Genomic DNA, 15851 nt, shown 5'->3' with positions numbered 1-15851 from the left:
GTCAAGATGAAGGGGTTGCTAGAATAGCACTCATACCCTTTAACTCCTACATTTATTTGATTTATCAAATGAAGGAATTGGAGGTTTATTCACCGCTGAAGGCCCCAAGGTATCACACCCTGAATACATTAACATAGTGATGAGGATGACTTCCTAGGTGCTGATGATTTGCTCTTTGACAAAACTAGGTTTTTTAAGAAAAACTGTAAGGGAAACCCCCCACGGCGAGTTTTTTTGAAATAATAAGAACCCAAATTCGCTCCCATGGGGACTTGAACCTGGGTGTCTGGGTTGTACATCCACTCCACTATCCAAGTGAGCTAGGCTCACTTCCTTTTGACAAAACTAGTTTGTTAGTCAAAATATACTTGCTAATAATCATGCTAGTGAAGATGGATTTTTTGATGATTGTAAGAAGGAGATTGAAAACTTAACTAAAGAACTAAATACTCTTAAGTTAGCTCATGAATCTACTCAAGAAGATGATAGATAGATTCTAAGAACTCGTGAGAAGCTACGCTTCGAGAAGCTAAATTTACTGCAAGACCATGAGTTTCCTAAAGCAATCAATGACGATCTTTGAAACAAGAGTTCTTATCTTGCCAGACGATTACTCTTGTATACTTTTATGCCTCAAGTTAAATCTATGAAAACTAGTAACAAGGGCAAGAAAGGTTCTTCATCTAGTACCAATAAAAATGGTAATTCTAAAGATGTTTCTTCTAGTAGTTCTATTGATTCACTAACTATTCTCTTAGCAAAGTCACACTTGAGCAAGAAAATGATTTATTGAAAGGAATAATAGAGAAAGGTGTCTACTAAAGTCTTGCCGGGAGTAAGAAATTCAAATAATTGTACGCAAGCAAGGATGGCACCGAAATAACCAAGGTGGAAGTTCAATGCCAATGGAGTTGAATGTGAAGAATATCAATACCCCAATATGAAGTCTGTTCCCCGACAAGAGAATTATGACCCTACTTTCTCAAGATGATCTTACACACAAAAATCACAAGCTACAGGGCAAGGACAATCTTCAAGAGGAGATTGACTCATTTGAAGACCTACCTCAAGCCATGGTCAAGTGGGTTCCCAAGGCTACTACAAGCTCTACTTCATCAAGTGATACTTAAACTCCAAGGGTTCCCATCAAGTTGATGTGGGTTCCAAAGAAGAATATCAAGATAGTTCTTGAGGGGTGACTCCGCCAACAAACTTCACTCACATTCATTTCTTGGCAAGAACATGTACAATCAACTCCAACCTTATGCACTAGTTCAAGGAGTAAAAAAATCCCTTGTTGGGTAAGCAAGGAACAAGGTATTCAATGCATCAATGGACATCATCTGAGCATTTTACTCCATGTCCATAGATATACTTGTTCTTGTCCCTTGTGCGGGACCAACCCATGTAGGTGTGAAGATTATCAAAACAACAAGGATTGCTCCCAATTCTAGGAAATCTTCATCAACAATGAGCATCCACTACTACAACATCTGCATGAAGTATTCAGCGACAAAACCCAAGGTTAGTTCATCCCTCTTAGGGGGGTATCACATCTAGGGGAGCTTTGCTCTAATACTTGAGCTAAAGCATCTCTAATGGTGTGAGCACATTGATGCATTATGTAAAAGTGGCAACCCCACTTGCGCTTAAGCGATGAGTATGACCTATGATCAAGTGTTGTCACTTGTCTTCGAAGTCAATATACTCATATATAGATGTCTTTGTCATCGACAATTGCTAGATAGATACTAGAGTGGTATGCATGTTTGACTTCTTTTATTTGCCATTTTATTGTGTGAGCATGTTGGTATGCATATTTTTCTCATTCAAGGACATCCAATTGTAGTTTATTTGGATTTTATTTTCCTGGCCAATTGGATGTACAAGAATGCCTAAGTACCCCCTCTAGCTATCTGTTCTATCTTGTCTCAAATTCTATGCATGCTTCTTCACAAAATTTGAACATGCACATTTTCGGACCCTCGGGGTGAGGAGTACTTAGAGCCACCGATTTGACTATGGTTGACTTCCAAATCCTCCGAGTACTTTTCCATGTGACCAACCCCAACAAACTCGGTTCCACTCAGGGCACTTAGACTGATATGATTTTCAACCTCGATACCAGCAAGCGAAATTTCTCGACGTCACCGAGTTCCCTACTCTAAGAAGTTATGAACTTCAGTGCCTCCGATTCTGTCTTCCCGGTGTCACCGACACCACATGGTTATATATATCCGCGCGGTGGCACTTTGAAAATTCCCGCAAGCCTCCCACTCCCGCACCCATTGATGCCATCATCTAGGTCTTAGGACAGCGCCTTTGTCTCTAGCGCTCCCTTGCCGCAGGATTCTGTCGCCGTCAACGGCAATCGTCTCCGATGTTGCTGTTGTAGAGGAGCTCCGCCAAGTTAGGGTAAATCTCTGATATCTTTTGCATTCCCTTCTATGATTCTTACGCAAAAGAATTTGTCTTTATTCTTGCCACCGCATGCACGATTCTATCCTCAAGAAAATTCCTTTACAATAGTTTGAAAAGAAAATTCAGGCCTCGCTTTCCGCAATGAGCAATCTTAGACCCTCCGACAGAAGAAAACTGGCATCACCGATGTGGTTTCGGCCACACCACAAAGGGCTTCTCGGAATAGCAATGAAATGTCTATTGTTACCTCTCATGCAAAAAAAAAACTCATTTAAACAACCATTCTTCTCTGAGGTGGTGTTCACTGCTTGTTGGCATATTTGGCTTGTCAGAAATGCAAAGGTTTTTTAGAATGTGCAGCCTAGGTTTGCTATCTGGAAGTCAGGTTTTGTAACACATATTCTACTGCTGGCGCATAGGATTAAACCTAAGTTTAAGGAGGATCTGCTGAAGTGGGTTTCTTTCCTGCCCCCCTGAATGTTCCCTGTGCTCTTAGGTTAAGTGCTTAAATCTCTTTCTTTTCTGTTTGGGTTACCGAGGTAACTCTGTACATAGAGTAACATTTTATCAATAAAGTTTAAAGGCTATGGGGAGGTTGCCCTTACAGTGTCCAGTCAAAAAAACGAGAGGATCCTATCAGTGTCACCGAAACGCGATATAGGTGTGACAAGACAGCAACATTTAAGAGACCAAAGCACACCACGGTGAAACCAAAATGGTGTTGTCAAGTCTCTGTTGTTGCCCGAGAGCTTCCAAATTTCTGAACTCGGTGGTTCCGACTTGCACATTGTGAAAGCCTGGAACTGAACTTTGAGTTCAAAAACTTTATGAAAACATCTGAATTTTGTGATGTTCATCCATTCAACTGTTAGATATCTAATTCAGATGGTCAATACTCAAGTTTCTGCTTCAGATAGTCAGAACAAGTTGGAGAATCCCAATATCAACATGAACAGTGGTACAATCCCCAATGAGGAGGGCTATCATGAGGGAGAGAGGACTTCTCCCTGTCTTCCCAAGGCAACAACTAGGGCGAGAAGGAAATGGAACTTAGATGATGATGATGATGAGGAGGAGGAGGAGGAGGAGGAGGATTTTGAGGTGCGAGAGGTGACCTCCAAGAAGCAGCCAGAGAGGAAAGTAAGAGATGTCACAAGATGCCTGATACGTCTCCAACGTATCTATAATTTTTGATTGTTCCATGCTATTATATTATCTGTTTTCGATGTTTTATATGCATTAATATGTTGTTTTATATTATTTTTGGGACTAACCTATTAATCTAGAGCCTAGTGCCAGTTTTTGTTTTTTCCACGTTTTTTAATATTGCCGATAAGGAATATTAAACGGAGTCCAAACGGAACAAAATCTCCAAAAAGTTTTTTCTTGGACCAGAGGCCACCGAGGAGACTTGGAGTAGGAGGAAGGGCACCTGCCGGGAGGCCACAAGCATGCAGGGCGAGCCCTGGGGGTGGTCGCGTCCCTGGCTTGTGGGTCCCCTACACACCTCCTAACCCTATTCTTTGGCCTATAAATTCCCAAATATTCCCGTATCACCAAAAAGAGCCAGAAAAATACTTTTATGCCGTCGGGAGCCTGTGTTCCCGAGAGATCCAATCTGGGAGCCTTTTCCGGTAATCTGTCGGAGAGGGAATTGATCGCGAAGGGCATTTACATCAACTCTATTGCCCCTCCGATGATGTGTGAGTAGTTCACCATAGACCTATGGGTCCATATCTAGTAGCTAGATGGCTTCTTATCTCTCTTTGATCTTCAATAACATGTTCTTCATGATCGTCATGGAGATCTATCCAATGTAATACTCTTTTGCGGTGTGTTTGTCGAGATCCGATGAATTGTGAGTTTATGTTCAGATTATCTCTGAATATTATTTGAGTCTCTTCTCAATTCTTATATGCATGATTTCATATCTTTGCAAGTATCTTTGAATTATTGGTTTGGTTTGGCCAACTAGATTGGTAATTCTTGCAATGGGAGAAGTGCTTAGTTTTGGGTTCGATCTTGCGGTGTCCTCACCCAGTGACAAAGTAGGGGTAGCAAGGCACGTATTGTATTGTTGCCATCAAGGGTAAAAATATGGGCTTTTCATCATATTGCTTGAGTTTATCCCTCTACATCATGTCATATTACTTAATGTGTTACTCTGTTCTTCATGAACTTAATACTCTAGATGCACGCAAGAGTCGGTCGATGTGTGGAGTAATAGTAGTAGATGCAGAATCGTTTCGATCTACTTGATATGGACGTGATGCCTATCATTGCCTTAGATATCTTCATAATTATTATTTTTCTATCAATTGCTCGATAGTAATTTGTTCACCCACCGTATTATTTTCCTTAATGAGATAAGCCTCTAGTGAAACCTATGGCCCCCGGGTCTATTTTCCATATTATATTTTCAGATCTATAAACCAAAAATACCAAAAATACTTTGCTGCAATTTATTTACTTTTGTTTCTGAAATCTTCTATATCTATCTCTATCACATCTCATCCTTGCAAATAACTCTGAAAGGATTGACAACCTCTTTATAGCGTTGGGTGCAAGAGTTTGATTATTTGTGTAGGTACTACTATTGGGGCCTTGCTTGTTCCTCCTACTGGATTGATACCTTGGTTCTCAACAAACTGAGGGAAATACTTATCTACTTCACTGCATCACCATTTCCTCTTCAAGGGAAAACCAACGCAAGCTCAAGAGGTAGCAATGCCTGAGTCAGTTGCTGCAAAGAAGGGTCTCTCTCTCTCTCACTTTAGAGAAACCTACAGGGTCAAGAAGGACAAAACAAAGATGATTGTTCATGTGCTTGGAAGACCAACCTCCATGTATGTTGATCTAGAGGAAGAAGAGGAGGAAGAACCTGATGTAAACCCTCATCGTGCCAAGCAACAGAAGCTAATGGCAGATTCCATGCCTAAGAAGGCTGCCCCCAAGGTCAAGCCTATTGCTGCCTACTACTTCTAGACTGCATTGGGATTTTCCCTGAAGAGGAGCGGAGATGCAGCACAATAGAGATAAGTACTTCCCTCAGTGATAACCAAGGTTATCAAGCCAATAGGAGGACCACGTAAACGCCTATCTCCAGTGCCTACACAACAAGATAGCAAACATTTGCACCCAACGCGGGCAAGAGGTTTCGCAAGCCCCTTGAACTCATTACTTGCAAGCGATAAGTAGTAATAGATAGATAATATAAATATAAAATAAACTAACATAAATAGAAAGGCAGTAATATTTTTAGAGTTTTTGAAATTTTATTTGTGAAAACCTAGGGGCCATAGTTTTTGCTAGAGGCTTCTCTCTCGAACAAAGCATATGGTGGGTAAAAAAATTATTGTGAGGAATTAATAGAAAAGCGCATACTTATGTAATATTTATTCATGGAAATGATCACACATATAGGCACCACATTTGTAAGCAAGTAGACCGAGTCCTGCCTACATCTACTACTATTCCTCCAATCATCGATTGCTATCCAACATGCATCTAGAGTACAAAGTAAAATAGAGTAATGCTTGGGGAAAAGTGACATGATCTAGACAAAGTGAACTCAACTAATATGAATAAACCACATCGTTTTATCCTTAATGGCAGCTATACAATACGTGTCATGTCCCCTTCTGACACTGGGATTGAGCACCGCAAGATTGAACCCATTACAACGCACCACTCCCGCTGAAGATAAATCAATCTAAACCTGTCAAAAAAAGATAAATCAATCTAGTTGGCCAAACCAAACCGATAGATCGGAGAGGAATACGAAGCTATCATAATCATGCATATAAGTATTCATAGATGACTCACATGCTTTTTTATGAATAATCTGAACATGAACCCATAATTCATCACGTCCCAACAAACACATCGCAAAGAGTGATTAAATAAGATAGATCACTCGGAGAATCATGGTGACCTTGGCATTCAAGAACATAGAGAGAGAGATAGCCATATAGGCACTAACTACGGTCCCATAGGTCTGTGGCAGACTACTGACACATCACCATGGGAGAAGCAAGGTTGATGTAGAGGATCTCTATGATTGATCCCGCCTCCGGCAGGGCACCAGAATAGGGCTCCAAATGGGATCACGGTGAAACAAAGACTTGCGGTGGTGGAAAAAGTATTTTGGGTGGCTCTCTTGTGTTTTCCCTTTGAAACAGGATTTATAGAGGCGATGTTGAGTCACGTCAAGTTGGGAGGTGGCCCAAGCCATCTGGGCATGGCTACCCCCTAGGCGCGTCTGGTTGGCTTGGGGGCACCTCGCGTGCCCTCCGGTCTCCCTCCGAAGCTTCCAAGTCTTAATTTTTGTCCAAAAAATCATCAAAAAGTTCCATTGCGTTTGGACCCCGTTTGGTTCTGATTTCCTGAAAAGCCAAAAACACGCAGAAAACAACAACTCGCATTGGGCACTCAGTTAATAGGTTAGTGCTCAAAAATGATATAAAACATAAAAAATAAAAGCGTATACAACATCCAAGATTGATAATATAATAGCATGGAACAATAAAAAATTATGGACATGTTGGAGACGTATGAGCATCCCCAAGCTTAATTCCTACTCGTCCTCGAGTAGGTAAATGGTAAAAACAGAATAATTTATGTGACATGCTACCTAACATGTAATCTTTTTCAGGTATGATCATCGAGAAACGGGGAATCAATAAACCTCAACATAGTAATATATATAAACATAAGTAACTCAATCATCTACTTTAAAGATATTCACTCCCTAAAGAATGTTTACTCCCCATTCATTTTATGATATTAGCAAGGCATGGATCCATCTTCACCACATAAACACAAATGTCAAGCACCATGTTGTTAAGCCAAGCAGTTGGATCATACTTTTTAACGCTCTTTAGAATTTTATACCTCACTCCATACATGAGCGTGAACCGTGGACATAGCATATAGGTGGAATAGAATATGGCGGTAGGTATCAAAGGAGTAAAAGTGTAGAAGAAAGTCTCGCATCAACTAGGCGGAACAACGGGCTATGGAGATGCCCATCACTCGATATCAGTGCGAGGAGTAGGGATTTCCATGCAACGGATGCACTAGAGCTATAAGTGTATGAAAGCTCAACGAAAGCTAAGTTGGTGTGCATCCAACTTGTTTGCTCATGAAGACTTCAGGAATTGAAGGAAGCCCATCATCGGAATATACAAGCCAAGTTCTATAATTAATAACTCCCACTACCATATGAAAATGACAAAACATAAGACTCTCTATATGAAAAACATGGTGCTTTGACTAAGCACAAGTGTGGAAAAAGAGGTAGTAGCACTGTCCGTTCTCTCTTTTCTCTCATTCATTTATGTTTTTCTTCTTTTTTTTCTCTTTTTTTCCTTTTTTCCTTTTTTTCTTTTCTTTCTTTTTTCTGTCCTTTTTCGTTATTTTTCGCCCGGAATCCCATCATTGTCTCCATCATCCTTTCCTCACTGTGACGGTGCTCTAATAATGATAAACACCACACTTCTATCTACTTACAACTCGATATGAAAAACTACTAGACAAGATGACTCTATATGATTGCTTCTAGAGGTGTACCAGGATGTGCAATGATCTAACATGACATGTAAACAATGATGAATGATGTCTTTGCCACAAATACCATGTCAGCTATATGATCATACAGACCAATATGATGATGAACATACAAGTCATGTGATGTAACGACGGAAGTTGCATGGCAATATATCTTGAAATGGCTATGGAAATCCCATGATAGGTAGGTATGGTGGTTGTTTTGAGGAAGATACAAGGAGGCTTATGTACAACGAGTGTATCATGTTGCAGGGTTTGGACGCACCAGCAATGTTTGCACTGATCCTCGAGGTGAGAATGGGCAATGCAATGTACCGAAGAGTCTGGACAATATGGAAAGGTGAGTGTGCGTACATCCATGGATTCACATTAGTCAAAAAGAACTCATGTACTTATTGCAATGCTTTATTATCTCTCTCGAAATAAAGGACTACTTGCATGCCCCTGGGAGGAGGTTGGTAGGAGTTAACCATCGCGCACCCCTGACTTAAAGAGCACTAGAATTTCAACGGGGAATAAGAATGCTCACACATCATCACCATGCCATAACCAATATTTACATGAACAACAAATTAACACCTTGTAACTATCAATATTTCTAGTAACCAACAACCATGCACTCACACTCTTTCATATTACCACATCAATATCATTAACCCAAAATTTCTCTTTTGTGTGTGATAACCCACAAGCATAGTGGGTCGTTTGTAGCCTTTTTCAATAAGTAAGAGTGTCAAACCTAATGAGGAGCTAAATGTATAATTAATTTTCTCTCAAGTTATATCGACCACCAATACAACTCTACGCACGCTCGCGCTTACCTACAACAAGTATGAAACTATTTTGTGGGAAGGAAACTAGAAGTACTTAGTAGGTGTAATAGATTGTTTTGCAAGATAATAAAGAACATGAAAATAAAAGTTAGGTACTGTTTTAGATAAATATTAATTTAGTAGAAAGCTTTTGTAATGCAAGAGAAATATTATCCATAGGTAATTGAATATAACACGATAGATACTTATCATATGCAATGAGGGAGAGGCATACGCTAACACACTTTCCGTTCTTGTATCATACGCACTTATGATTGAAACTCTAGCAAGCATCCGCAGCTACTAATTATCACTAAGGTAAAACCCAACCATAGCATTAAACATCAAGTCCTCTTTACTCCCATACGGCAACAATCCCCTTACTCGGCTGTAAGCTTATGTCACTCTAGCCGCCCACTATAAGCTAATCATGAACGTATTGCAACACCGTCCAACGTAAACCCCTCACGTGTGCGCGACACAGAGGGCACCTTAGGACAGCACCATATTAACATACAACTCATATCAATAACATCATATCACAATTGACCCATAGGACAAAACAGATCTACTCAAACATCATAGGATAGCCACACATCATTGGGTAATAATATATAGCGTTAAGCACTACGTTTAAGCAGAGATTACAGCGGGGATAAGAGGGTTTACACCGCTGCATAGAGGGGGTAGAGTTGGTGGTGATGGCGGTGAAGTTATAGGTGTAGATCGTTGTCCCGAGATGGTTGCCCCAGCGGTGCTCCAGCGCCACCGGGAGAGAGGGGGACAGAGCCCACCTCCTTCTTCTTCCTTGGTCTCCCCCCTAGATGGGAGGAGAGTTTCCCCTCAGGTCCATTGCCATCAGAGCTCCGCGAAGGCCAGTAGCCCCTCTAAGATTGGATCTCACTCTCACTCACTCTCTCTCTCTCTCTCACTCTCTCTCTCTCTCTATCTATCTATCTATCTATCTATCTCTCTCTCTCTCTCTCTCTCTTCTGTTTTTTGACCCTTCACCGTTTCTTAAATATCCGGAGATGTGTACCTCCGATCGGGCTGAAATTTCGATTCAATTTGAAAAATTATTCTTATTGCGGTGAAAGTAGGGCCCCAACTGACTTAAGGGGGGCCACGAGCTAACAGGGCGCGACCTAGCCCCCTGGACACGCCCTGTTGCGTGGTGGGTCCCTCAGGCATTGTGTTTCGTTGCTTCTTCTTTCAAAAATTCACATATATTCCTAAAAAATATCCGCAAAATTTTAATTGCTTTTGGACTTTGCTTGATATGAAATTTCTAAAAAAACACACACAAAAAGCAGAAACTCACACTATGCATTGGATAAGTAAGTTAGTCCCAGAAAAACACTTTTGTACACTAGAGGTCGCCGTACGTATATGCACCTCATATTGCATACGTACAGCGGCCTGTAGTGTGTAATACAAGGTGGGTATATGTTTCCGTTCTACGTTTTGTGAAGGAGAGAGGGGTATACCGAAGCACACCTCTTTTGTTTATGCTTTTAAGAGTGCATATACAGTAGCCCCCGAGCCCTAAGTTATGTTTGATAAACTGACTTGGGGTCTTTATTGATTTACAGGTTATATCCAAATTGAATATGCAGTAGAGACTTTTATCGGGCAAATAGGTCCGCCAAAAGGATCGATTTCGTTTATGAGGGTTTAATAAAAAAATTGCAGGCTTCCGCTAAACCAGCGACATAGCTTCATTTGTTGTTTAAAACGCCGCAAGTACTAATATATGTGGGTGGATTTGTTATTTAGCTTTTTTTAGAAATATTTGTTTTTTTTTTCGAAACCTGAGAAATAGTATTTGTTATTTAGCTGCTACAGCCGAGGTGGAGGCCCTTTGCTCCGAGCTCAAAAAGGCTCACAGCGAGGCCGAGCATTACAAGGCTGTGGCTGACAGGAGCAGCGCCGAGCTTGCCAAAGAGCAAAATGCTTGGAGGAAGTACCAAACTCGGATATTAGAGATGGAGCAAGAACTCAAGGACATGTACGGGCATCGTGACGTCCTTCAAGTCAATAAGGAGAAGGACGCCGTCAAGCTCAAAAGGTTTGAGTTGGCGTGCAAAGTGGCCCAGGTCCAGGCGAGGTCGGACCGGGAAGACCTCCGCGAGATTTCCGTTAATAGGAGCATCTTCACCCGTTTCCCCAACAGGTCCTCACAACCATTTTTTTAACATCGGTGAAATAAAGTGTTTTAGGGTCTGTTTGAAATAACAATGGACTATGATAATCTGAATTATGAAGATATATATTATATAATCTGGTTTTATAAAAATAATCTATGTGAACATGTTTGGATGTCAGATTATGTAAACTGTATTCCAGCTTTTACATTGCATAATGACATGTCTGCCCTCTGTTTTTTCTTTAAAAGAGGAGAATGGCGATGGTAGGAATGTAATTATCTCCAACTTTAAAAGGGTAATGGATCATTAGTAATTCATAATCTAATTTTAGCTGGGGTAGAATAGATTATGAGTTTTTAATAATCTGTCTATCTAGTTTTATAATCTACAACATAATTTTATCATGTTTGAAGACATAATAGATTATGAAAACTGAATTATATAATCTATAAAATACTATATCTTTGCTCTATAGTACCTTAGTCATTTGATCAAACAGGACCTTAGTCATGTTCTCAAAAGCTCAAGAACTTTTTTTTATCGGATTTGATCAAAAATAACACCGACAAACACACTCCAAATCCATCCCCTGAGGAGCAGGCCGGGATGCTGATGATACTTTTTTGCATGGCTGATTACGGAGCTATTGGATCTCTCTTTTTTTTTCTCATATGCATACGGTAGGACAACGGACAAACAAGATCAGCATGCGACACACACCAATCGAAAACAAAGAAAAGACATGACGTGAGAAATCAGCTGGCAATAAGCAAGCCCCTAGCCCAAAACTTTTGCCGGCTCATTTCTTTCCGGTGAAAAAGATGGCACTGGAAGGCCAAACGGACATTTGCAGTGCGTCTTCGGTGGTGGCCGTTTAGAGCATGGTTAATAATACAGCCAGCTGTTGGCTATATGATGTTGACACATCATCTATAGCCAAGCTTATAGCCGGCAAGTACAATAGGTAGATGTAAATAAATACTGCTCCCTCCGTCTCAAAATAAGTGTCTTGATCTTAGTACAATTTTGTACAAGAGCTAGTACAATGTTGTGACAGTTATTTTGGAACGGAGGGAGTACTTTATTGATACAAGGTCCACCATTCTCTCTCACAAAATGTATAGGAGCACGTGTTACAACCGGCTGTTAGTTTGTAGTCCGTTTCTCTTCTTTCTCTTCTTCTCTCTCTTTCAACTCATCACAAATATATTATTCTAAGTCTTATAACGTGCCCTACGTCATCCTATTGTATTTCTCTTAGAGCATGGTTAATAGTATAGCCAACTGTTGGCTACAAACAGTCTTATGGTCCGCCTTATAGCTAACTTGTACAATATTTAGCTATAAAAGAGTACTACTTTTATCATTTATGGCCCACCTTTCATTCTCACAAAGCATCTAGGAGCACGTGCTAGAGCTGGCTCTTCATGAAGAGCCCGTTTTCCTTCTCTCTCCTCTTCTCTCTCATCCAACTCGACAAAGATATAATATTTTAGTCCTTACAGCCTGCTGACTGTATCTTATTGTACTTGCTCTTAGCCGAGCTGACGTAAATCTGGCGAGTATCATCATGTGCCAATGCGGACCTGCCGAGGAGTTCAGCTGACGTGTGCTAGTACTTCAACCGGCGCAAGGATGCTGCCGATCAGAAGGCGTTCTGGTCACAGTTTCAAGTGCCATCGCATCTGCCGCTCCTCGGTACTCAAATGAAGCAGCTGATGGAGGTGCCGCTCCTCGGTACTATGGCCAAACCCATTCTCTCGTCCCCTTTCCATCCATCGATCACCTGCCTAAATCTGAAGGAACCAACTCTGAATCTCAAGTGGCGGCTTGTTTTGTGTTTGCACTGCAGGTAAACGATTTCATTTCCATCGCGGACAAGGCATACCCGAGGCAGCAGACCCTTTCCATGGAGAAGAAGATCCTCAACAGCATGGCGTGGGCCCTCACCGTCCTCACCCCGTACGTCTTCCCGGTGCGGTTCGCCAAGGCCGCCGGGAGCGACAAGGAGGTAAGAAGAAGTTGCATGTTTTGCATCATATGTTTGAATCGACTTCATCCAAAGTATGTTTTGACGATTTGCTTGGCTTTTGAATCAAGAGAGCTGGGTTTTGCTTGCTCTGTATGTTCTACTAGTACTTGATACGATACGATAGACCAGAGTGTATGTAACAACAACAATTCATACTAGTTTGAATTGAGTTCAGAGTATTCCTTTTTACTACTTACATGAGTCGTTGTTTCAGTTTGTGTTGTTGTAGTTATCCAGCTCCTTTTCTTTTCTTCTGTTTCTGCGAATCAAGATATTTTCAGTACTGAATAAGTGCAGAGTTACAGACACAAGCACACCTTTTGCCTCTCAACAGACACAGGGGCAGGAACATTAGCTGATCTGTGCACAAACTTAAACTGAAGCTAGAAAGAACTGCTATCCCCATCTCAAAAGCTAGAAAGAACTGCTATCGATATCCAGTAACTTTGATAGTTGTCTGCACTTCTTAAAATGATAACATAACTGAAATTTCCTCCTCATTGAACTGAAAATTCCCATGGTGATATATACCACGGAGTGCAGAAAAGGAAGTACAGGAAAAATTCATTCTCAAATATACCAAGGAATACTGATTGAGTTCATTCTCAAATGTAGATGTAGCTACAGACAATTACATCTCTCCTCCTTTTCAGGAGAAAATTGAGTTCACTCTCAAATGTAGATGTAGCTACAGTCAATACATTGCTCAAATGAACATCCTACTTTTATTTCGCAGTTTCTAACACCATTTCAGTCACTGAACTGTGAAATGTAATTGATCAAAGACGTGATATCGCTGTCCGATGAACCACCCACTTCAACCGCGGCGCGAGAAGCTTGTTTCATCAGTGAAGCCCTCCTCCTCGTGCCCTCTACGTCATCACAATTCATGAGCGTCTTAACACCTTCAGCAATCTCCTCTCTTCCGATGATGCCATCGTCTCGGATCTTCTCCTTCAGGCCGTACCCAACCTTCCACTCGTCGACGATAAGCCGGCTATTTATCGGCTGGTCGAAAGCTATCGGGAGAGTCAGCATCGGCACGCCGGCGTACAGCCCCTCGAGCGTCGAGTTCATGCCGCAGTGGGTGAAGAATCCACCAACGGAAGGATGGCACAACACCTTGAGCTGGTCACACCACTGGATGACCACACCGTCGCTTCCACCGACCAATTCCTGCATGTGGGAGCCCGCGTTGCGGAGCACCCACAGGAACTTGACCTTGCTCTGGGCCAGGCCCATGGCGATCTCGTCGAGCTGAGCGGACGACACCGAGAGGTAGCTGCCGAGTGATACATACAACACTGAGTTCACCGGCTGCGCATCCAGCCAAGCCATGTAGCCTTGCTCTTCTTCTGAAATGGCATTGTTCTCCTGGAGTTCCATGAAGGGGATGCAAGGGCCAACGGCAAACACAGGGCAGGGGAGCTCTCGCCTTAGGGAGCCAATGGCATCGCTCTCGAGCTCGTAGAAGGAGGTGAAGATGACACACTGTGCTTTTCTGACATGACGATATGCTTCCACGATCTGGTTCAGCACTATCTTGTTGGAGTGTGTGGGCTCAAGGTCGGTTAGCCTGACAGATTTGAGGCCAGGAATGTACTTCTCAATCAGACAAGAATCATTGCCATCTGCAACAAGATCAACCATTGTTGTGGAGAAATTTTAAACAAACTTGAACCGCTGCTCGGAAAGTTTTGGGGTGGAGAACTTGTACCTGAGTTGTCAGACACCGGAGGAGCGGTGCCACCGGAGGCCACGGGAAGGCGGTCGAAGTGGTACTGCACTGAGAACATGGTGGCGCTGAGCGGCGAGAGGACGCACACCGGGACGCCCCTCCGGTCGCCGACGCGCACCGTCCAGGGCACGAACGTGTCGGCGACGATGGCCGCGGGCGCGGCCCCGAGCCGGTCGAGGAGGCGCTCGAAGGGAGCCTCCATCCGGGTGTACACGGCCTCGACGAACCCGACCATGTCGGCGGCGCGGCCGTGCTCGGAGGGGACGACGTTGGGGATGGCCTCCAGGCGGACGCCCGACGTCGCGGGCTCGCTACCGAGCAGGCCGAGCCACTCCTCGGTGACGACGACGGTGGCGGAGACGCGGCCCCGGGCGGCGAGGAGGCGGCACAGGTTCAGCATCGCGTTGATGTGGCCGCGGCCAGGGTACGGCACGGCCAGGACGTGGCACGGCGGCGCGGCCGCGGAGTCCATTGGTCAGCGGCTCCGCGCGGCGGCCTCCTACTCTCTTGAGGTCGTAGCTTGCTAGGCGGGGATCGGAGGCTCGAAGCAGAGTTCCAGTGAGCTGTGGACATGGGGATTCCGGCCCGCCATTTGACTAGGAGACGCGCATTCTCGCCGAATCTCGGGCGGCGGGGCGGCGGAACCGGAAATACATTATTTTTTACAGAGAAAATGCATAGGGATGCCCACCAAGCAGTTCCACGGTTTGCCGCGCTTCAAGATTTGTGCTCACGTTTTACTTTCTCCGTTCGAAATATTTTTTTTGCGGGGTCCGTTCGAAATATTTGAAGCTCTGAGTTTGTCATGGTTCAAAGTTCAAACTTCCTGAGGTTTGATCAAATTATCTGTGAAATTCATAAATACTAGAAGGGCAACGCCACGCATCGTGTTGGACTATTTCATCCACAGTTTGTCATGGATCAAACTTATTGAGGTTTGATCAAATTAATTATGGAATTCATAAACACAGTCCCCATGGTAGTTAATAAATTATTAACATTCGTAAATTACAGTTAAAGCATGGTTTATATAACCAACAGTTGGTTATAAGATGTTGTAATATCATTTATAACCAACACATATATTCAGGTCCTCTTTGGTTAAAAAGTCTTAAGACTTTTTTTTAGTTCCA

General features: G+C 42.7%; 1 protein-coding gene across 1 annotated transcript; it reads right to left on the bottom strand.

Annotated features, from left to right (window-relative positions):
* Window positions 1–13564: 13564 nt before the first annotated feature.
* Window positions 13565–15342, bottom strand: LOC123407907 (UDP-glycosyltransferase 87A1-like). The gene is made up of 2 exons (XM_045101149.1): window positions 14698–15342; window positions 13565–14611 (listed from the first exon to the last, which is right to left on the bottom strand). The coding sequence occupies exons 1-2, from the start codon at window positions 15188–15190 to the stop codon at window positions 13731–13733; spliced, it is 1374 nt and encodes a 457-aa protein (XP_044957084.1). The 5' UTR covers window positions 15191–15342; the 3' UTR covers window positions 13565–13730.
* Between the last annotated feature and the right edge of the window lie 509 nt (window positions 15343–15851).

This window comes from Hordeum vulgare, chromosome 7H (genome assembly GCF_904849725.1).
Source record: "Hordeum vulgare subsp. vulgare chromosome 7H, MorexV3_pseudomolecules_assembly, whole genome shotgun sequence".
NCBI classification, from domain to species: Eukaryota; Viridiplantae; Streptophyta; class Magnoliopsida; order Poales; family Poaceae; genus Hordeum; species Hordeum vulgare.
The sequence above is the reverse complement of the archived record's forward strand: the minus strand, read 5'-3'. Positions and strand labels throughout refer to the sequence as shown.

Excerpts from the sequence above, each read along its gene's own strand:
- LOC123407907 (XM_045101149.1), bottom strand. The coding sequence starts at position 15,190 with ATGGACTCCGCGGCCGCGCCGCCGTGCCACGTCCTGGCCGTGCCGTAC. Across the intron at positions 14,612-14,697 it reads TCCGGTGTCTGACAACTCAG|ATGGCAATGATTCTTGTCTG; the intron begins GTACAAGTTCTC and ends ATCTTGTTGCAG.